A 22,279-nucleotide genomic window follows, 5' to 3' on the forward strand; every position below is an offset into this window, starting at 1 on the left:
GATAGAGCCCAAAAAGGAGCCAAGTTTAAAACGGGCTCAAAGCAAATGTCACCTGTACACCTCTTCTGTGGTGAATGAATGAGTGAATAAATTAGTGAAAAAGGATTTATTAAATGTATCCAGAAGGCGATTAATATTACCAGTGGCAGGAGTATTCCAGATGTTCAACAATAGCAAAACCATGTACCTCAGAATGGAATCTCTGCTTCACTAAGGGAAAATATATATTTTAAAAACCTTAAATATTGTTAATTGATAAATATAAAATAAATTGTAAAAGGGGAGGGAAACTTGGCACCTGAAATACCGAGCAGATGCCAGGCCTAGAAACTTAATATTAGTCCTAAATTACTTATTGATTTAAAAATAAAAAAATTAATATCTAAAAATCTTTTAAAAATAGTAAACATAATGTGTTTTTAGATCTGGGGAGAATTTTCAGCAGGGTACAAATATTTAAAGCATTCTTAAGAACTGGGAATGCCAATGGAAAAGTAAGACAGTCTGTTCTCAAGGAATTCACACTCTGCTGAGGAAGACTATTCATCTGGGGGGAGGGGGTTCAACTAAACTTGGTAAGAAAGGCCCAGAGGTTCTGTTGGTGTGATGGAGGGGAAAGGGGAGGGCCTAAGGGTTCTTAGAGTGTATCTACTCCAGCAGGACAGGGAGCATGCAGGGAACTGGCCTCCTGACATTGGAAAGTAGGGAAGAGTTGGAGTGGGATGAGGATTCTGGGTTCCTCCTGGAAAGGGAGTGACGTGAGGGACAATACCATCCGGTCAAGAAGGAAGAGGAAAGGGTTTATTTATTGTTAGGAAGGTTGGGGGTGGGATCCGGGTGGTCTGGGATATGGAAGGGAAAAGGCACCCTCCTCTTGGCTGCAGCTCTGGCTCGTTACAGGAGCGTTTAGCAAACTGGGCCTGGCATTGTGACTTTTGACCAGATTCAGAGGCCATCACTTGGACCACTGAAGTCTTAGTTGGGATGAACCCACAGCATTTCTTTGTAAATGAATGCAGAGTGGTGGGAGGGCTGTTTTAAGCCCTCTGGTATCAGACTGGCCATCTCCTCAGCACTAAGAGCTTGCCTTCTGCATTTTTACATCCCTTATAGGTCTGTCCAGTGCTTTTTGTGGAGCACAAAATTGTTGGCTGATCAGATCATTCATTCAATACATATTTCTTCAGTATTTATGCATTTGTAGGACACAGTGAAGATGCGAAGTTGTATAAAACCTGGTCCTTGGAGCTCACCATCGAGCCCCGAAGATGAAGCAAGGTGCTAAACATCTCTAATACAAGGCCAGACCTGGCAAATGCCACAAGAAAAGTACAAACCAAATGATAGAGTTGTTCAGAGGAAGGCCATGTGCTTGATGGCGGAGCTGGGTCTGGAAGAAGTGGGTCAGAGGCCAATAGGCAAAGTGAAGGGAGTGGTCTAGGAGAAGAGGATGGTATATGCCAATATATGCAGGCAGGAGAGGCCGAGGCCCACTAGGGAATCGCTTCAATGTGAGGTAGAACATGACCCCTCCCTGTTGGGGGTGGGGAGTGGGAGGCAAAGTTGGAAGAGAGCCACAGAGTAATAAGGGTCTAACCACAGTGTAGGCAGGTTAAGAGTAGGTGACAGCTGGGGAATAGAGAAGGGGGATGCCAGGGAGGCCTTGGCAGGGAGGAGAGTCTAATGGTTGTAGAGGTTTGATGGAGAAGGAATCCACTGGACTCCCCTCCAGGCTAACCTCCTGTCCACCCTGTTCAGTTCATGCTCATTCTGACATATGTTCATGTTATGTCCTCCTGGGGAATCTGCTCCTTGAAGCCAGGGACTGCTTCTCTCTAGCATGGAGCCTAGCTCCTGGCATACAGCAGGTGCTTAATAAATGTTTGTTGGTTAACTGCTTGAAGGTGAAGGCTGAGATTTGCCATCTTAGCTGCTAAACCTCAGTGCCTCACCCATGCTAAACTTATTGCAAACAAGAGGCTATGCTAGGCACTGGAGGAAATAGTAAGCTTAGATAAGGTACCATCTCCTTCTCCATGTGAAGTTTACTGTCTAATTTGGACGTGTGGATGGATGGGTGGGTGGGTGGGTAGATGGAAAAAGAGAAGACAGGGAAAGAAAGGAGAGAAAGAGAGAGAGGGAGAGAGGGAGAAGGAGGAAGGGAGAGAGAGAGAGAGAGAGAGAGAGAGAGAGAGAGAGAGAGAGAGAGAGAGAGAGAGAGAGATTATTACATGCTCATTACGTACCGTGCACTATGCAAAGTGCTATGTATACAAATTTAAGCAAGACAGTCCATCCCCCCAAGGAGCTCACATTCTAATGCAGTAAGACAACCCATAATAGGGATCTGGAAAGGGAGGTAGGAGGGCAGAAGGGGCAAGGTGCAGAAGTCCAGCTGGGAGTGAATCAAGTGTACAGTGTAGTAGAGAGTCCAAAACAGAGCGCTATGTGAGTGCAGAAGGGCATGACCTTAGACTGGCTGGGACTGGGGGAAGTGATTCCTGAGCCAGGGCATCTGAGGAGGCTTCCTGGAGAAGGCAGCATTTTCAATGAGCTTTGGCACTAGGGATTCTATAAGAGAAATGGCTTTGGAATCAGAGGCTCTGGCTTCAGATTCCACCTCGATGCTTGGTAGGGGTATCTGGGGGACCTTGGACAAGTCACTGCATTTCCTCATTTACAAAGTGAGGACATTGAATGAGAAGCCTTCTAAGATCTCTTATAGCCCCAGCTTTAGGATTCTGAGGTACAAAGAGCAAAAGGGATCCTAGGCATGGGAGAGGAGAAGGGACAGGATCGTTTGAAGAAGGGAGAAAGAGGAATTACAGCTGGAAAGGTGAGGCAGGACCAGATTGTGGAGGGCCTCAAAAGCTGGGATGGGGGGGCGGGACTTGAACTTTGCTTTGGAGCAATAGGGAGCCACTGATGGTTTTTTTTGTTTTCTTTTCTTTTTATCAAAAGGATGCCGTGACAAGAAAGTGCCTAGCTCACTTCAAAGATTATTTTAACGGCAGCAGCGTGAAGGATAGATTACAAAGGGCAGAGAGTAGTGGTCAGAGGTTGCCTTGGCAGCAGGGTGGGTGGCTCAGTGGATGGAGCCGAGGACCTGCCTCTCACATTTACTTGCTGTGTGACCCTGGGCAACTCACTCAATCCTTTTCTGCCTCAGTTTCCTCATCTGTAAAGCACAGAGCTCACCGGGTTGTTATATGCATCAAGCGAGAGAAGATGGGCAAAATATAAATATTATTATAGTCATACAAGCCTGGGCTCAGGTGTTAGCCTTGAGGACAGAGGAGACAGGTTGAGGTCCTCTCTTGGCTTCCAGCATTTTTCTCTAACTCCTGTTGTTGAGGAGAGAGCAGAGAATAATTCCAGTGTAACCTGGGTGATTCAGAGTATGTTAGAGCCCCTGACTCATTGAGTTTGGGGTCTGGCTTGCTTCTTATTTCCCCACCCCCAGCCCTTAGGAATGTATTAGAGATGAGGGGGTTACTGAGGGACGTGTCGTTTACGGTGGGAGCTGTGTTAAGAGACGCAGCTATCGACCTCCGTTCTCCACTCTTGGAATAGAGCCAATCTCTTCAGGGAAGAGCACTTTTTAAGAGGCTATCTCTCCCAAATAATCTCCTACCTTAAAAAAATAACATCACTCCGGAAGCTTGGGGGGAAGGGCACATTTTACATTTTTAAGAAGTCTGTCGTTTTCCCAAAGTTAGCTTTGGACCCACGTGTCTTAAAATCATTCTCTAATGCTATCCCTTTCCCCTCGCCCTCAGCCATGATTGTTTTTGTTTATTGTGGTTTTCAACGCCCACAGTATTCTGGCGCACAACTAGCCCTTGGCTAGTGGCTGAGTGAGTGTGGGGAATGGGCTGTGAACCATTCCTTTTCTCTCTTCCGGGTGTTTACCAGGCTCCGGGAGGCCTGCTCTGCTCGGCCTTGAAGGGGCTGCCTGGAATTCCAAACCCCACCGGGAGAGATGCTCCCGAAACAGCCCCCAGGCACTTTCCTGGTGTGAGCTGCTTTGGTCCTTGGCCAGTGCCAGCACACTAGGCAGGACAGTAAGGCTTTGTAGCAAAACTGGGGCATTGACAATCAGCTGGTTTACCAATGAATTGCCTGGAAAAGCTTGTAGATATTCACCGAGGAGGGCTTTTTGCCAACATACAAATGGGGCAATGTGGCATGGTGAAAAAGACACAGGATCTAAGGGTGGGAAACCCAGGTTGAGATCCTGACTGTACTGCTTCCTATCCCTGGGATTCTCATTTTAAATGAGGGGGTCAGATCAGGTGACCTCACTAACGTCCTTAGACCGTCATTCATCCATCAGGATGCTGGCCTTCCTAGCTATATTTCTTTCTAAAGCTACTTCTGGCTATTCTCAGAGTTTCTTTGCTTGATTCACTTAATTTCCCAAGAATGTCAGAATGTTCCAAGAGTATCTAAGGTAGGTCTCTGCCCTGACCAGACTCCGTGCCCCCAGAGGAAGAACATTAAGACGCTGAGGGTTTCCAGGTGAGGACAGCTAAGCCGGCCTTGAGTCCATTTTATGTGGGGACTGCTCAAAGGGAGCAGAAAAGAGGAGATTTGGGGAGACACGATAACTGTCTTCAAGTATTTGAAAGGCCAGCCCCAGAAGTAGAAAGAACCAGGAGCCCAGGGTGAAAGCCGCCCCAGGAGACAGAGGGTCCCCTCGCTGGAGAGTTTCAGGTAGGGCCTGGATGATCACGGGCTGGTGCTAAAGCGAGAATCCTTTGGGAGGAATGGAACGGAGTGGCTGGCCTCCAGGGTCCCCTCCACCTTTAAAATTCTGTGAATAACTAATCACTCTCTGAGGGGGCAGGGGAGGAACTTAACATTTTCTAAATTGATGATTGAAATGTGGTGCTCAGAGTTAGCAAATGAATCAGAGGTCTGCAAACTAGGTCACAGATGGAAAAACTGGGTCGAGTGTGATGACACCAGTTTAATTTAGAGCAGGACACCCTAGGTCCTTTTGGCTGCCTGCTGACAAGAATACACCCAGACTGCAATGGTTAAAAATAAAGAGGGGGGAGGGGAGGGAGAGACTATTTGAGATGCCAAGCCAGAGATGGCTCCTTTCTCAGGCCCTTCTTTCTGTATATCTGTGTTATCCCGACATTCACATAAGGCATCATACTCAAGTTATTTCAGATCCTGCCCATTTTATTCCCACAGTCATCTTTGATAGTGAAAAAACTAAATGGAATATTGTAGGCATCCTTCACAAAATGTTTACCTGCTAAAAGCCAGTGGCTCCCTGCGCACTATAGGTTCAAATTTATTAAATACATCAGGCACTTAAAGCCCTTCACAGCCTGACTATAAGCTCCCATCCTAGGCTTAGAACCTGTTTCTCTCTCTCTCTCTCTCTCTCTCTCTCTCTCTCTCTCACACACACACACACACACACACACACACACACACACATACACACACGTATACATTGATCCAAACTGATATTTTTAGTATCCCCCACAAAAGACACCATCTCCATGGTCTTCCACTGAATGCTCCCCATGTCTGCCACTCACTCCTCTGCCTCCTAGAATTCATCATTTTCATTAAAGCTTAGTGCCTTCCACATAAGGTTTTTCCTGATCTGCCCAAATGCTGGGGCTTTGATCCCAAATTCCTTGCATTTATTCTGTATCTGTTTCATATAGAAAGAGGCAGTGACATAAACCCAAAGGGCTATAAAAATATGCATACCCTTTGACCCAGCAATAGCACTTCTGAGGTTGTATCCCAAAGAGATCATACAAATGGAAAAAGGAGCCAAGTGTACAAAAATATTTGCAGCAGCTCTTTTTGTGGTGGCAAAGAATTGGAAATTGAGGGGATGTCCATCAATTGGGGAATGGCTGAACAAGTTGTGGTATATTGATGAAATGGAATACTATTGTCCTTTAAGAAGTAATGAGTATAGAGCAGTGGATAGAGCGCTGGCCCTGAATTCAGGAGGACCTGAGTTCAAATCCAGCCTCAGTCACATAACACTTACTAGCTCTGTGACGCTGGGCAAGTCACTTAACCCCATTGCCTAACCAAATTAAAAAAGAAAAAAGAAATAATGAGCAGGCAGACTTCAGAAAAACCTGGAAAGACTTGTATGGGCTGATGCCAAGTGAAGTGAGCAGAACCGGGAGAATGTTGTATACAGTAACAGCCACACTGTTCGATGACTAACTTTGATAGACTTAGCCCTTCTCAGCAATACAAGGATCTAAGACACCTCCAAAAGTCTCATGATGAAAAATGCTATTCACATCCAGAGAAAGAACTATGGAGTTTGAATGCAGATTGAAGCATACTATTTGCTCTTTTTTTTTTCTCCTCTGTTTTGTTTTGTTTCTTCTTTCTTGTGGTTTCTCCTATTGGTTCTAATTCTTCTTTACAACACGACTAATGTGAAAATATGTTTAATAGGAATGTATATGTAGAGCCTATATCAGATTGCATGCCATCTTGGGAAGGGAGGTGGGGAGGGAGGGGGAGAAAATTTAAAACTCAAAAGCTTATGGAAGTGATTGTTGAAAAATAAAAATTGATGAAAGAAAGAAAGAAAGAAAGAAAGAAAGAAAGAAAGAAAGAAAGAAAGAAAGAAAGAAAGAAAGAAAGAAGGAAGGAAGGAAGGAAGGAAGGAAGGAAGGAAGGAAGAAAGAAAGAAAGAAAGAAAGAAAGAAAGAAAGAAAGAAAGAAAGAAAGAGGCAGTGACAAACCCCAAAAGATCTGAGTTCTAGTCCTACCCCTGATACATAGTGACTGTATGAAATCACTTGGGGAAATCGCTTACCCTCTCAATGTTCTGTGCAACTCTCCGAGACTAGAAGTTGTAGATGAGGCAGCAGCTTGTGCTGGTAGAAGGAGTTTCCCTTCCTGGGAGTTCTGAATACCACAGGTCTGGTCCCTATTCCTGGTATATACTTGTGTTCCACTGTAGGATGTAAGCTACATGGACACTTTCATTCCTGTCTTGGCACCTCTAGAGCCTGGCACATGGTGGGTACTTAGGAAATCAGTTATTCGGTAGATTGTAATTGATTGCCGTGTTTTTCAGTGACTTCATCACATTAGAACCAAACCCAGTGGCAGCCTCTGTTTGGCACCTCACCCATTCTATAGCATTGTTTCCATGGACCTAACTACATCATGTCACCCAACAGCATGTTTTCACAGAACCAGTTAATGCTATTATTTGAGCCCTGCTTGTGTGACATTTCACGTTATTGGCCCATATGGTGCATGTGATAACACACTCTTTTAATACAACTTCTAATAAAGCATTCTTCATTTTATTCTGTAGAAATAGCATTTGTATTTCAATTCTGATTTTAAAAAAAAGAAAAATGTTCCCAGGTTTTCACAGTTTGTGAGGTCAGAAACTGCCTATTAGTCATTCTTATTTTGTTGTTTGGAATTGTGAAGGTGTGCGTCTGGCTTTTGGGAAAAGACACACTTACAGGATCTTGCATGAAATGCGGACTCGGCCATGTGTTGCCCAGGTTACCTTAGGCAAGATAGTTAAACATCTGGAGCCTTCAGGTTCCCATCTATACAGCGAAAAGTTGGACTACATAGCCCTGAGACCCCTCCTACTTCCAAACCTATCATCTCATGATAAGACATGGAAAAATGTATTCGCATGCTGTAACCCAAAGAAAAGGTTTAAAAATAAAAGCAGGTATATAATCTAGCACCAAGCAACACACCACGAACTAGACACATGCTGACAATGACAAAACAGAATCTCTGATGGACTTAGCTCCACAGACAGGGATAGGGCTGGCCCAAGCCCTCACCCATACTCAGAGCAGCCCTAGGGCTCTCATGATCCAGACTCCGACCCCAGTGATTAAAAACAACATCCGTGCTAACAGAAACCAGACTTTAAAGAATCTGCCTGCTTCCTCCTGGAAAAGGATGATGATGGGGGAAGGGAAAGAAATGCAACAGCTGGATTGCAATAAATCCCTGTACAGATGCTTTGGGGGGCACGAGGAGCTTTACAATCTCATGTAAAACAATCCCCTTTTTCTCAGCCACAGAGTAAGAGATCACAGCTTCACAGACAAAAACTCAACCCCACAGGAGACAAGCCTGGCTGAGTTATTGGGTTTTTTCTTCCTTCCTTCCTTCCTTCCTTCCTTCCTTCCTTCCTTCCTTCCTTCCTTCCTTCCTTCCTTCCTTCCCTCCTTCCCTCCTTCCTTCTTTCCCTCCTTCCTTCCTTCCCTCCTTCCTTCCTTCCTTTCTCTTTCTTTCTTTCTTTCTTCTTTCTTTCTTTCTTTCTTTCTTTCTTCTTTCTTTCTTTCTTTCTTTCTTTCTTTCTTCCATCTTTCTTCTTTCTCTTCCTTTCTTTATCATCTATTCATCTCTATCATCGCATCTTTCATCTGTCTGTGTCATCTCTCTGTATCACCACATCTATCGTCTATCTATTTATTTGCATGTTTGCTTGTTTATTTGTGTTTGTCCTCTATGGCCAAGGAGAAAACTAGAAATACACGGAGGGAAGAAACGGCAGCTACAACTAAGATCTTCCAAAGGAGAAGATAACTTTTGACAAAATGCGTAACTTTAGGAGATGAACATCAATGGAAGCTTTAGAACATATGTCTGGGGGAGGGGCAGCCAGGTGGCGCGGTGGATAGAGCACTGGCCCTGGATTCAGGAGGACCTGAGTTCAAATCCGGCCTCAGACACGTAACACTTACTAACTGTGTGACACTGGGCAAGTCACTTAACCCCCATTGCCCAATTAAAAAATAAAATAAAAAATAAATGATTAAAAAAAAAAGAACACATGTCCCCCATTGAGGTGGAAGGTAGAGTAATACCACTGGAGGAGGTAATGCCCAGGGGATTGCTTGGGGGAACACTCTCCCACCATGGCATATGTTAAAGCACTCTCCATTCCTGTCTCTCTGGTCAGTTGCGCTGTTCTCCACATATAACCTGGCATGTCTACCTTTGTGTCTTTGCACACATGGACCTCCGTGTCAAGAATGCCCTCTTGTCACCTCTGCCTCCGAGATCCTAGCTTCCCTCGTATCAATCAGTCCATCAATAAGCATCAGTTAAGCGCCTACTGTGTGCCAGCCTGTGTCTTTGGCCATACAAAGGCAGCTCCACTGGGGAAATAAGCAGAGCTCACATACTACCTTCTCCCTCAGTCCTTTCTTGATTCCTTCTGGGGGTTAATCGTCTTTCCCTCTTGAAATGTCTTTTTTTATATAAAGTTTTTTATTTCATTGTTTCTATTAGCTCATTAAACTTTTTTTTAAGGATAGGCAGTGGGGTTAAGTGACTTGCCCAGGGTCACACAGCTAATAAGTGTTATGTGTCTGCGGCCGAATTTGAACTCAGGTCCTCCTGAATCCAAGGTCAGTGTTCTATCCACCGTTCCACCTAGCTGCCCCTTTGAAATGTCTTTGCATTATTTTGTTCATTACTCTTTTTGACTTATCTGTATACATATTAAATTCTCTCAGTAGAATGTAAACTCCTTGAGGGCAGGGCCTGGCATAGGGGCTTCATTAGTAAGTGAGTTGAATGTAAATGCAAGTTTAGCAGGACTGTTTGTGGATGGTGTGATGGGGCCCACTTGCCTCTGAGCTCGTCATATCAGAGCTACCCCTCAAGACCATGGTCGTCCATATTTTTACTTAACTGAAATTTCTCAGTGGAAGAGAAATTATTTCCAATTTTACTTGATTCCTGTGTCTGTCATATTTGCCATTTTGAGCTAACCAAGGGTGTTAGCTGAAAATGATTGATCTGTTTTTCAGCAGGCAGGGCTCAAATGGACACTTAAAAAGTGTGGTTTATTGAAAAAGAGAGTTACAGATCCAGTGTCAGCTTGTACAACATATGGAACTGGGGTATTAACGGTGGAGGGAAAAAGGTTGGGCCAACAGAATGGGAAGCCAGAAGTGATGTTTATGGGATCATAGCGCTATAGTTGGAAGGGATTTTTCCAGTGCTGTCAATTTAAAATGGGGAAACTGAAGCACAGAAACGTAAAGTGACCTGCCCAAGGTCATACAGGTAAATAGGTGGCAGAGCTGGGGTTCAAATCCATTCAGTGATCTTTTTCCTACACTACAGTCTTCCCCCGCCCCCATCCACACTTAGCAAAAATCTTTTGGTGATATATAAATGAATGAAGTGATATGATCAAAATATTCATTCCTAATACTAATAATGGTAGCTTAGAAGCATTTGTCCAGGTTTTCAGTGTGTGTGTGTACACATAAACATATGTTTAAGGTTTTCAAAATATATTTCTATATATGCATGGGTGTACATATATATATATATATACACACAAACATATAATATATATATATATATGTATAATACATATACAAACATAGATAGCTGGGTATACAGATAATCAGTCATTTCTGCATATAAACTTTTTTTCTCCCAGAATTGAATCCCCCAGAATCCCCCCCAGAAGTGAACTCGCCTCTTTAACAAAGAGAAACTGTTAAGCAAAAACAACCAATGTAGTAACTGCTTCTAACAAAGTATGCAGCATTCTGCCCCCATAGTTCCCCATTCTGCCAAGAGAAAGGACATGTGTTTCCTTCACTGTTCTCTAAGATCAGCAAGTCTTTGTAACTTTGCTCGTGGACTTACGGTGCTGAAAGAAAACTAGAGAATTCCCTGAAACTCCTGGACACAGGGAATAGTCATTTACTCGGAAATAAATGTTGAGTTTATGAGTGAGTGTGTGCATTAGGAAAAGAAATCCCCCACATCTAAGCTAGTAAGCTTTTTAGAGTTCCCTTACACAAAGAAAGTAAATTTTAGGGACACCAAGGAATAATCATTTGCCAGCAACTTTGAGAGAAACCAAAGAAGAATAAAATATGGCATGTCATTATCTGTAAAAAGTTGTATTTTTCAAACAAAATTTTATCTTTACAGTACATTTTTATGCTGTATCTAGAGTTGATTTAGTGACCTGGGAATTTTGTTCATTTTTGTTTTGGGGGAGACTATAAGCTTGGTATGAGTCAATAGTGTGGCAACAACCCCAATAAAGCTGTTGTGAGCTCTATTGATAGAAGCAGCGTGCAGATCACAGTCCTACAGAACACAGCTCCAGTTAGATCAGGCAGGAGGCTGGGTTGGGTTCCAAGCAACACCTATGGATTGGCCCATGTTCAAAGGAATGTGGCTGGGAGGTGGTTAGCAATTTTTCAATATGAGTGTAAGCATCTTTGAAGAAAATGAAGGGGGTTTTGGTTGTTGAGTTTAAGTGTGGAAAAGACAGATAAGAGCAGTAAGCAGAAAAACATCTTAGTGATGTGCATGTTCTTTGAGGGAAGAGCTTGTTAAGTTTTGGTGTTTGGAGCCTGGCTCATGGGTGATTTGAAAAGCTCTCATGGAATTGGTGATAATTTATATTGTTTTATTCAGTTGTTTGTCACATCTGATTGTTCGTGACCCCATTTGGAGTTTTCTTGGCAAAGCTACTGGAGTGGTTTTCCATTTTCTTCTCCAACTCATTTTACGGATGAGGGAATGGAGGCAAATAGGATTAAGTGACTTGCCCAGGGTCTGAGGCTACATTTGAACTCAGGTCCTCCTGATTCCATTGCACCGTGGAGCTAGGTACATATTAAATGCACTACTATAGAAGTTGTGAATTTCCGACTCTAGAAGTCTTCAAAGGGAGGCCAGATGGTGGAGTGGGGAAAAATCTTCTAAACTTCAGGCCTGTCACTCTATCCGTGGCACTACCTGGCTGCCCCAATTATTATTATAGCTACCAATTATATGATATACATATATATATATATATATATATATATTTAAAATTTGCAAAATGATTTACATGTTCACTCATTTATTCCTTGCAATAACCCTGTTGAGATAGATTCTCCTATCCCCCTTTACAGATTAGGAAATTGAGGCAGATCAAGGTTAAGTGACTTGTCCAAGGTCACACAACTAGTAATTGAGGCAGGCTTCAAACTCAGGTCTTCCTGACTCCAGACCTCACAGTCCATCCATTGTTCCACATAGGTGTCTGTGATAATACTTACCATTTATTTCTATTTCTCTTTGAGGTATACAGTGAGCTTTACCAATATTATCTCATTCGATCCTTACAACAGCACTGTGAGATAGGTGCTATTATGATCCCCATTTTATAAGTGAGGAAACTGAGGCAAATAGAGGTTATCCTTGCCCAGGATGACACAGCTAATTTATGTATCAGGCTAGATTTAAACTCCAGTTCTGATTTTGGGCTGCGAGTTTAAGAATTGCCAAGATTATTTCACTCTTCTAAAGTTTAAACACATTTGAGAACCATTGATTCAAGGAAGTATGACATTTTGGGATTTAATTCTAATTTGATTTTTTTAAAAAACCGACTACCTCCTACCCTTTTTTCAAACCAAGACAGGATTTCCTCCTCCTTCAGACCTTTCACATTGAGGGAGCAAGGGGGAAGCCATCTTTTATGTACAGAAAGATCAAATATGGCCTTATTCTTTGGGGTGCTTGGGAACTATCAGAACAGCTCAGCTTCCCATCGCTGTACTTAACAAAGAGAGCATCGTGCTTCTCTACTTGGTATTACTTTTTCTATGAAAACAGAATTCCCCATTAAAAAAAAAAAACAACCTGAGGATAAGCAGTCATACTTGGGCTAGAGGAATAGGAAAAAAATATAATGCAAGCAGTTGTCCTGCTTATGATGAGCTTGGGTAAAGGAATCATGGACTAAAGAAAGTATGTGCTGATGTACATGCCAACACCGATAATAATCACTTACTTTGCCAGGCACTAAGGATAGAAAGATAAAAAAGAAAGCAGTGCCTGCCCTCAAGGAACTTATATTCTATTGGGGGAAAACAGTGTGGACATAGATAAGACAATACCAAGTAAGAGAGTGAGAGACAGACACAGAAAGAAGACAAGGGAAGGGGAGAGGAGAGGAGAGGAGGGGAAAGAAGAAAAGAGGAGAGGGGAGGGGAGGAGAAGAGGAAAGAGAGAGAGTTCTACATTTGTCACATTGTCACAGAAGCCACCAAGACACCAAATACGTTGACTGGGCATGGACTGAGCTAGAGGGGTGACTCGGGGGTAAAACAGATCCCCACCCTCCACCCACTGTCCTTCTGACCTTTGTCAGTCATTTTACCTTGGGGACCTCATTTTCCTCAGCTATAAAAAAGGGGGAGGAAAGCGAATACTGCCCTCTGAGGTCCCTACTGGCTCTAAGCCTATGTTGTGACCCATCTCTGTTCCCTGTTTCTCCGGATGCTGGCTGAGGCTCCCTGGAGACTGAGCTTTCATCTAGTTTTGATTCAGCACGAATTTCCCTCCATATTGAACTGAGATCTCTGATGAAATGAGACACCTATGCAAAGTGCATTAGAAATCTTAAAAAGCTATATATGTCCATTAGTTTTATCCTATAAGATGTTTAGTTCTATTGGGGTTTTTTTTTAAATATTTAGTGAGGGGGAAGAAAGGGGGGCAGTACAAATTTTTTTCCCCTTTTTTCTTGTGTTTGTTGATTGACATGTACAGTAGCCTAGATGAAGAATTTGAACAAGGCTGTCTCCATTCATTCTCTTTTTCTGTCAAGATACCTGTTTCCAGTGGCTGGTTAATGTGCAGAATTACCCAAATCCAAAAGAAAGAGCAGAGAGTGGTCCTCACAAGATGGAGCAATAAGACTTCCTCACCTCACTCCCAGACTATTGCAATGGCCTGCAATCTTTCTCAGGCTTCCTAAATGTTAGGACTTTCCCTCTTTTGATCATCGACCAACTTATTCTTTATATATCTTGTTCACGCACAGACATTCACACGTTGTCTCTCCTATTAGAAGGTGAGCCTCTTCAGGGTGCACTCAGTATTTTTGCCTTTCTTTGTATCCCCAGCACTTAGCATAGTGCCCGGCAACTTGAAGTTGCTGATCAGTGCTTCTTGACAAAGAACAGTAACCTCACCACCACGCGCCTCTCCAGCTCTGAGACATTACCCTACCTACCACTACTGCCTTCCCCAACTTCCATCCAATTTGCCTCATTGTTGAGATCAACCAGTCAGCATTTATTAAGCGTCACTGTGTGCCAGGCACTTTGCTAGGCAGTGGAGATTTAAAGACAAGAGTACAATCATCTCTAACCTCAAGGAGTTTGTTTACATTTTATCAGGGGGAAAAACGTGGATACTGAAAATCAATCAATCAAAACTCAATCAATAAAAAAAACATTGATTAAATATAGGCAAAGTAAATACATGCTATATAAAAAATAAATAAATACAAGGTAATTTGGATGATATAAATCCTTACAGGCAGCTGGTCTTTGTGACAGGCCAAGCCAGTGAAATCGGATCAGAGATACAGAGCTGGCAGGGACCTTCAGAGGTCAGCTCAGAAGCCAACTCTCCCCTCCCCCCAATATTATCCAGCCTGGCGAGTCTAAAACACAGGAAAGAATTTTTCAAGAATGTTAGTAGCTATTTGGGGGGGGGGAGGGGTGTGTGTGGGGGGGTGTCGTTTGCTTCTTGCACTGAAACATCCTCCAGCTGTGGGATTCTTTCCTCTGGATATAGTCAGTAAACAGAGTGGGAAGCCATGGGAAAAGGTTCAAGGGAGCAGTAGCAAGAGGAGGCCTCTATAGTGAAAAGGCTGGGCCAGCCTGATGTGAAAGAAAAGCTGACGGCTCTACTCCCTCTCCTCCCCAACCCCCTGCCCTCCCGCCCCAGCCCCTGACTATGTTAGTGAAACAAGGCTGTGGTTCTGGAAGCAGAGAAGGGCTTCTCTTTGCGAGAAATCAATGTTTAAATTGTTCTGGGCCGCCAGAGGAGAGGGGATGTTGACATCTGTCTGATTTGGAAACGTGATGCTTGTTGTAGAAAAAGTTGTCGTCCCCCTCTCTCCCGGCCCTTCGGACTTCGGTCATGCCCGTTGGTTTTGTCATAAGATACCCAGCCGGCTCACCCCTCACGGGGGAAGTCGGCGAGGCAAGTTTCTGGCTATTTTTATCCTGCTCTGCCATCAGTTCAGAGCACGGTTGCTCTCTTGCTCCAACCCACAGATAGTGTTGAACTCAGGAGTTGAGTCAGCCAGCCGGAGCCTGGAAGCTCTCATTTCCTAAATCAGGCGCAAGGAAGGTGCTTCGGAGAGGCTAGCTTCTTCAGAGGGAGGTGAGAGCCGATGGTGGCAAGAGCAGGCATTCAACAGGCCCGGGTGTCAGGAAAGAGTCAGCTTGTAACTGCGTCGGGTGACCGGCAGCTGTCCCCACGCCAGCATGAGGGACACAGGCGGGGGAGTCAGTGCCGAATGGCGTCCCTGGTAGACCCAATCACAAGGACACCGGCCACGGGTTAGCCTTCCCCTGGTTCTTCGTGTTAAAGGATGAAAAGTCACAAAGATGCTTGGACACTGGGTGCGACAATAAGTCTCTTGGGATCCTGGGGATCTTCTCTCTCCTGAGAGGTTTTTAAAAGGTAAAGAATGAATTTGGACAGTGACGGAACAACTGACATCATTGGCAAAGTGTCCGCGATGGACATAGAGGGGAATTATAAAAAGGTAAGCGCTTGTTGGACTCTTTGCCGTGACATGATTTTTCTCTGGCTGAGGGAGAGCTAAAACTTATGGTGATCCAAGAGCTCCCTCAGTCAGCAGCTTGACCTGTGACACCCAGGACGGCGAAATGAAGTTCATGAGTCAATTAATTGCCTGGATCTCAGGTGGGCATGAGGGTGGGGGGAAACCTTTCTTTTTTCTCTGGCAGCTAGACCTTTTTCATTCCATTTTACAGCAAAAAAAAAAAAAAGTAGACCATATATGTTGGGGCATAATCTCCATGGCTCATCAGGCATTTAGAAGTTCGGAACATGTTACCTGAGCACTTATCAGCAACTTTTTCTTATAAGATGTTATGACAAATGTTACCTGCAGTGAATTCATCCTGGAAAGTTTAATTTCCTTTTCTGTATTTGAGATACATGCTATTTATTGTGAAGAATATGACAGTCACTATTGTGGAAAGGTGGTTGTCAGGGGCCTTTTGGGGAGGGGGAGCATAATTGATAAGTTAAGTCTTTCTAATGTTAGCTAGTATATTTGGGGAACTTTAAATATGGTAATTGCTGAGTAATAACAGACCCAAGTAAAAATAGCTGCAGTTATATGGCTGAGGTCATGACATTCAACTGAGAGTATAGGCTTGTCTGTCCACAGGCACTCGCCACGTCCCTGCTCCCCCTTCTAATTTTTCAGAAGTCAAGGATAGTTCACTGGGTGGGGTGAGGGATGTGGCTGGACTGCAGTCTCACCCCAGTAGGTCTGGAGGTGACAGTTCATGGAATAAATTCCCTATTTGCATTTGAACTTTGATTTTATGGGGGCCCCCTTCACAAATGCTGATGAACTGCTAGCCTGTTATCTAAAATCTCAGATTTGTCTGCACCACTGAGAGATTAAGTAATTTACCTATAGTCGCATGTTTTCTGTGTGTCAGAAGCAGGGCTTGCACTCACGTCCATCTGATTCTATTCACTACCCCTCTACCAGCTGAACATATTGCAAAGATTTGCAGTGAGACCTAATGTTCTTCTTGTGTGAGTTGAGCTTCTTTTCAAGGTTGGAATACTGAAAAGAGGAAAGTGTTTGTCTTCTGTTTTTGTCTGTCCACGCTTCACGGTCCTTTAACCTGAGTCTGTAGAATGTGATTTTTTTTTTCTAGATTGCAAATCTAATAGTAGGCTAGTGGGGTTTTTTAGGTCTATTTTATGTATTTTAAGTAACCTTTATTTGAAACTATAAAAAATGTTTGGAACAGAGTAAGGCCCAACAGAAAAATATTGCAATCTTCATTCTCACTTCTTTCCTGGGCTCCGAGCAGGGAGTGAGTGTGATAGAAGCATGGATTGTTAAAAGCAGACAGGCGCCTTTGGGAATCACGCATTATAAAGAAGAGGAAAGTGAGACGAAGAGAGGGTGACAAGTTCCCAAGTCACAAAACCCGAACACCTCTTGGTTGCTGCCTTCCTGTGTGGAAGAAGTCTGCGAGAGTAGACGATCAGTAGGATCCATATCCTGTGGACCCCTTCAAAAAAACACCCCTGGGATTAATTTCCATGATACTCACAATGCTGACAGGTGATATTTTTGTTCTTGAACTTCATTCCTCAGTTGGCCCCATACACAGAAAGTAGACACAGAAATGGGCTTGTGAAAATGCAAGCGTCATTCTTATCAATGCTGAGGAGATCAAGTAGTGATCTGTGTTGAGTTTCTGGGGCTTAGAGAAGTCAGCACCAGGTCTCTGGAACAAGCGAACAGTATGCCAGTAATCTGAAACATCGCAAAGAAAAGCAGGAAACAGTCTGAAACAGCTGTAACCAAAAAAAAGAGTTGCATTGTTGAATCATTATCTCATTGTAACTGAGTAATGTTCAGGCTGATTTCAAAGGAAATGGAGATTGGTGGCTCAGTACAAAGGACCAGTAGATGAGGATCCCAGGATACGTCCGTGGCCAGATTTCCAGGATACATTTGTATGTCTTGCTCTGTTACTGAAAATGAGAAACGAGAAAATGTCCCTGGTAGACTTTTCTCCCCTAACTGCAAGTGTGTGCCCATCTTTTCAGGTGAAGGCAGTTCAGATTCATGGGTGGCGTTATTATTCTGATAGCACGCTAGCTGGGTGTTGGTCCCATTCTTCTAAATGGTACTGCTAGGCTGGGGGTCCCTGAAGAGTCAACGTGACAAAAACAGCAAGAATGTATCAGATGAGAAAGAGAATCTAACAACATACAAAGAATTTACCGTCATTGGGGTACTACTGATCTTGTGACAGTTTCTTCTCAGACATCTTGCTATCTTATTGCCTACGGCAAAAACGAGATACTCCTCAGATGTGTGAATGAGCACATCTGTTGATCGTGCCTGGAGTTGTACAGACCAGTTGCATTGATGGACAAAGCACTGATGAATGTCTTTAGTTGATTTTACTAGGAGCATTCGGAAAGCAAACAAAACAGTCCTCTAGTCAAGGTCACTTTCCTGTAATTAAAATTAGATTCTCTGGTGGCAGAGGAAGGAAAAGGTGATGTAACTGTTCCCTTTCCTGAAGGAAGGGCCTGATGGCTGACAGGATGGTGCAGCACTGTTGTCTGGTAATAATGGGGATATGGCAATAAAAAAAATGTAGCTTCTCAAAACCCATTTCCAGCCAGATGGGATGGAAGGAGACAGCTGGCTTTCCAGAATCCTCCATCTACAATATCCAGGCTATCTTTCTCCTTTCTTTCCTGCTTACCATCTCTTAATTTGTTTTTAGCAACTCCCCATGAAATAGATGGATTTCAGGCCATAGCCAGCAAACACCAGAAAGCCAATCTCACAGGCTCATCAAATCAAATCTCACTGTATGTACTCAGTAGACTTGCAAAATTGGGCGGATGTGCAGCCGTCGGTGGACGGTAAATCAAATTATACTGATTGAGGAAGAGGGAAGAAAATGATGGAAATTATATACAATGCAGCCTCTAATTTGTCTCAGCAGAGAAAATAGGTATAAGATAGAAAACGAAACCCAAGAAAGGCCATTCTGTGTTACATTAGAGGGGTATTGATGGGTTCTGTTGGGCAGGCAAAAAGAAGCTTTATTTGCATTATTTTTTTCTACTTATAATGTTTTTTTAATAAATTTATTCATTTATTTTTAGTTTTCAACATTCACTTCCATGAGATTTTGAGTTGCAATTTTTCTCCCCATCTCTCCCCTCCCCCCACCCCAAGACGGCATGCAATCTGATTTGGTTCTACATATACATTCATATTGAACCTATTTTCACATTAGTTATGTTGTAAAGAAGAATTAAAACCAATGGGAGAAACCATAAGAAAGAAGAAACAAAGAAAAGACCGAATAACAATTTGTGCTATTTTTTAAAATATATGTATACATATACAGACATATAATATATGTATATATATATATATATGTATATATGTATATATGTATATATTTTAAATGACAGTTGGCCTGGGTACTGCTCTCTGGGTCCCATTATGTTAAAAGATTTGGGGGAACCACATGAAAAATTCAAAAGCTGGAAAGAACACTATTTAAAATATACCCACAGCTGGGCTTGTGTCCTTTTGAAGATGAATAGAAATGAATGTTTGTTAGAAGCCATAACAAATGGTAGCCATCCTAGCTAAGGATTCATCTTACCATACAATTAAAAGGCAGCTGTAGGATTCTGTCCTCTGTTAGCCCTTACAGGTTCAGGTGTTGTAAGTGCTGAGGAGACTTTGAGTTCCTTGAAATATTCCAGAGCTAAACAGTGATTAAATAGTGCAATGGGCATGCTCATTTATACAGTGCTTCACAGAGCGCAGATAGAATCATGGGACTTGATCTGGGGGTCGTGTAAGTCTGATTCCCTGTGTAGACTGGGAGATCATAAACACAGAGATGGAAGGAACCATGGAGGTCATCTAATCTGACCTTTCCCCTTTCCCCTTTGCTTTGCACATGAGGATCTGAGAAGTCGAGGTGATTTTCCTAAGGCCACACAGGTGGTTAAGTAACAGAAGCAGGATTTGAACCCAGGTCTTCTGATCCCAAATCCAGAGCTCTTTCCACTATACCCTACTGGGAGTATTCCCAATAACTGAGGTTTCCAGTTATATATTGCAGCAATTTATCCCGTCCAATGTTGGCTGACTTCACTTAAAGCTTTTCATTTAAAGGGAACAGGGTTGCTGTCAACTTGGCCATTCCCTCAAGCATTTGGGATCCTGTACCTTTCCAGGGACTATGTCTTTTTATGTCTAACTTCCAGCAAAGGCCTTGGCACATAATAAGCCTTAAGAAATGTCTATGGAACTGAATTCCTCCTTTTAGAGCCAAATGCAGGGAAAGGGTTGTCTAGATTCCTTCCAGTCACTTCTCTGGGTCCCAGAGATCTGCCTTTGGAGGCCACCCCCAGCTGAAACCGCTCCCTCCAAGATCACCAATCGTCTCAAAATTGCTCAAGTCAATGGGTCTTCATCGTTGGGTCGGTTGAGCTCTTTTCCCTCTGTTGACTGCCTGAACGAGCTTTCCTCACTTGCCTTCATTCTCAGTGACTGCTCCTTCTCAGGCTCCATGGAGGACTGCGGAATGCTTCCTGCCCCCAGGCTCTGTCTTGGCCCCTCTTCTTTCTCTGTACATTCTCTCCTTTGGTGACTTCATCATCTCCCAGGAGTTCAGTTATTATCTCTATGAAGATAAATCCGCAATCTCTATATCCAGCTCCATTGTCTCTCCTTCACCCCATTCATATATTGCCAACTGTGGAATCAGAGGGCTTGGGTTCAATCCCCAACCCTGCCACTGTGTTACTTCAGGCAAGTCAATTAACATCTCTGTCCTTCTCTTTCCTCATCTATAAAATTGGGGAGGGGAGGTCAGACTGCATGACCTGCAAGGTCAATTCTATGATCCTTTGATCTCAAACTGACCACTTCTAAATCAGAATGTCCATGTTTCCCCGAATCCCATCTGTCCTCTGTAGTTCTGAAGTTCTGTTCATAGCAGCTCTATCCTTCCAGTCCCGTGGGTTTGCAACCTTGAAGTCATCTCTGACTTGTCTTTCCTATACAAAAACCCCTATACCCAAAGAGTTGCCAAATTATGTCAGCCTCACCTCCACTTCTCTTATGTCTGCTTCCTGCTATCAACACACAAAGCTTCTATTCTAGTCCAGACTCTCACTGACAGCTAGGTGGTACAGTGAATTGAGTGCTTGACTTGGAGTCAGAAAGACCTGTGTTCAAGTCCTACCTCAGATGCTTGCTAGTTATGGGACTATGGGCGAATCATTTCATCACTCTCTGCCTCAGTCTCCTTACCTGTAAAATGGAGATAATAATAACACTTACCTCACAGGGTTATTGAAAAGCACCAAATGATAAGTGCTAAGCAGACCTGCACAACCTGCACCCTACGTGTCCTGCACACCAAAAGGTTTCCTCTACATTTCCTCTACATTTTTCATGGGCCGCCCAAAATCATTTGGCAGCCACAGGTTGTGCAGGCCTGCGTTTCAGTGTTATAGAAGTGAGAGCTATCATCATTGTCATCATCATCATCATCATCATCACCATCATCATCATCATCATCACCACCACCATCATCATCACCGTCATCATCATCATCACCACCACCATCATCATCACCGTCATCATCATCATCACCACCACCATTGCCATCATCATCATCACCATCATCATCATCACCACCACCATCACCATCATCGTCATCATCACCATCGTCATCATCACCACCACCACCATTGCCATCATCATCATCACCACCACCACCACCACCATCACCATCATCACCGTCATCATCACCATCATCATCACCATCACCATCCTCATCACCATCACCATCACCATCATCATCATCACCACCACCATCACCATAGCCTTTCACATAGACTTTGCTATCATCTCTGAACTGGTCTCCATGTTTTCAGGCTCTCTTCACCCCCTCCATTTTCACCACCATTCAATCTTTTTTTAAAGGGGGGGGTTTCTTTTACATTACAAACATTTACAGATTGCTCCAACTTTATTAGAGGTCTCTTGCAGCAAAGATAGTTCAATAAAATTAATACCATGGTGACCTCGTCTGACAGTGAGTGCAACATTTCTCAGTAAGAAACCCACCCCTACCCCCCACACACACACCTTCTCTTTAAAAAAAATTAACAGATAGCTGTTTTTTCTTGCTCCCACATCCTACCCATTGGGAAAAAAGAAAGAAAAACAAATTTCTTATAACAAATATGCGTCATCAAATAAAACAAATTATCCCAATGGATGTATACAAAAATATGTTTGTGTGTGTATGTATGTATATACATATATATGTATATATTTGTGTATGTACACGTGTGTATATATGTATGTTTGTGTGTATGTCTCATCCTGTACTCTAAATTCATCCATCACCCCTCTGTAATGGAGAGCATGTTTCCTCATCAGTCCTCTGGAGTCATGGATGGTCATTGTGTTGCTCAGAGTTCTTATAGCTTTCAGAGATGTCTGTTTTTACAGCATTGTTGTCATTGTATACATCGTTGTCCTGTTTCTGCTCATTTCATTCTTCATCAGCTTATGAAAGTTACGAAATTGTTCGCTTTTCTAATATCGATGTCAAAATCTATCTGCCACATGGCTGCCTCATTGATATTCCTACAG

The 22,279-nt window shown here is 43.2% G+C and overlaps 1 protein-coding gene across 10 annotated transcripts in view; it reads left to right on the top strand.

Moving 5' to 3' along the window:
- SCHIP1 (schwannomin interacting protein 1) overlaps positions 1-22,279 on the top strand; it is a 652,642-nt gene that overhangs the window by 574,813 nt on the left and 55,550 nt on the right. Inside the window, exon 1 of one of the 10 annotated variants that reach the window (XM_020988865.2) lies at positions 15,129-15,601. The exons of the other annotated variants lie outside the window; for them this stretch is intronic. Within the exon in view, the coding sequence (XP_020844524.1) occupies positions 15,524-15,601 (78 nt within the window). The 5' untranslated portion in view covers positions 15,129-15,523. Of the gene's footprint in view, positions 1-15,128; positions 15,602-22,279 lie in introns of those variants that run through there. 10 annotated transcript variants of the gene reach the window in all.

This window comes from Phascolarctos cinereus, unplaced genomic scaffold (assembly GCF_003287225.1).
Source record: "Phascolarctos cinereus isolate Bilbo 61053 unplaced genomic scaffold, phaCin_HiC Scaffold_7;HRSCAF=346, whole genome shotgun sequence".
NCBI lineage: Eukaryota > Metazoa > Chordata > Mammalia > Diprotodontia > Phascolarctidae > Phascolarctos > Phascolarctos cinereus.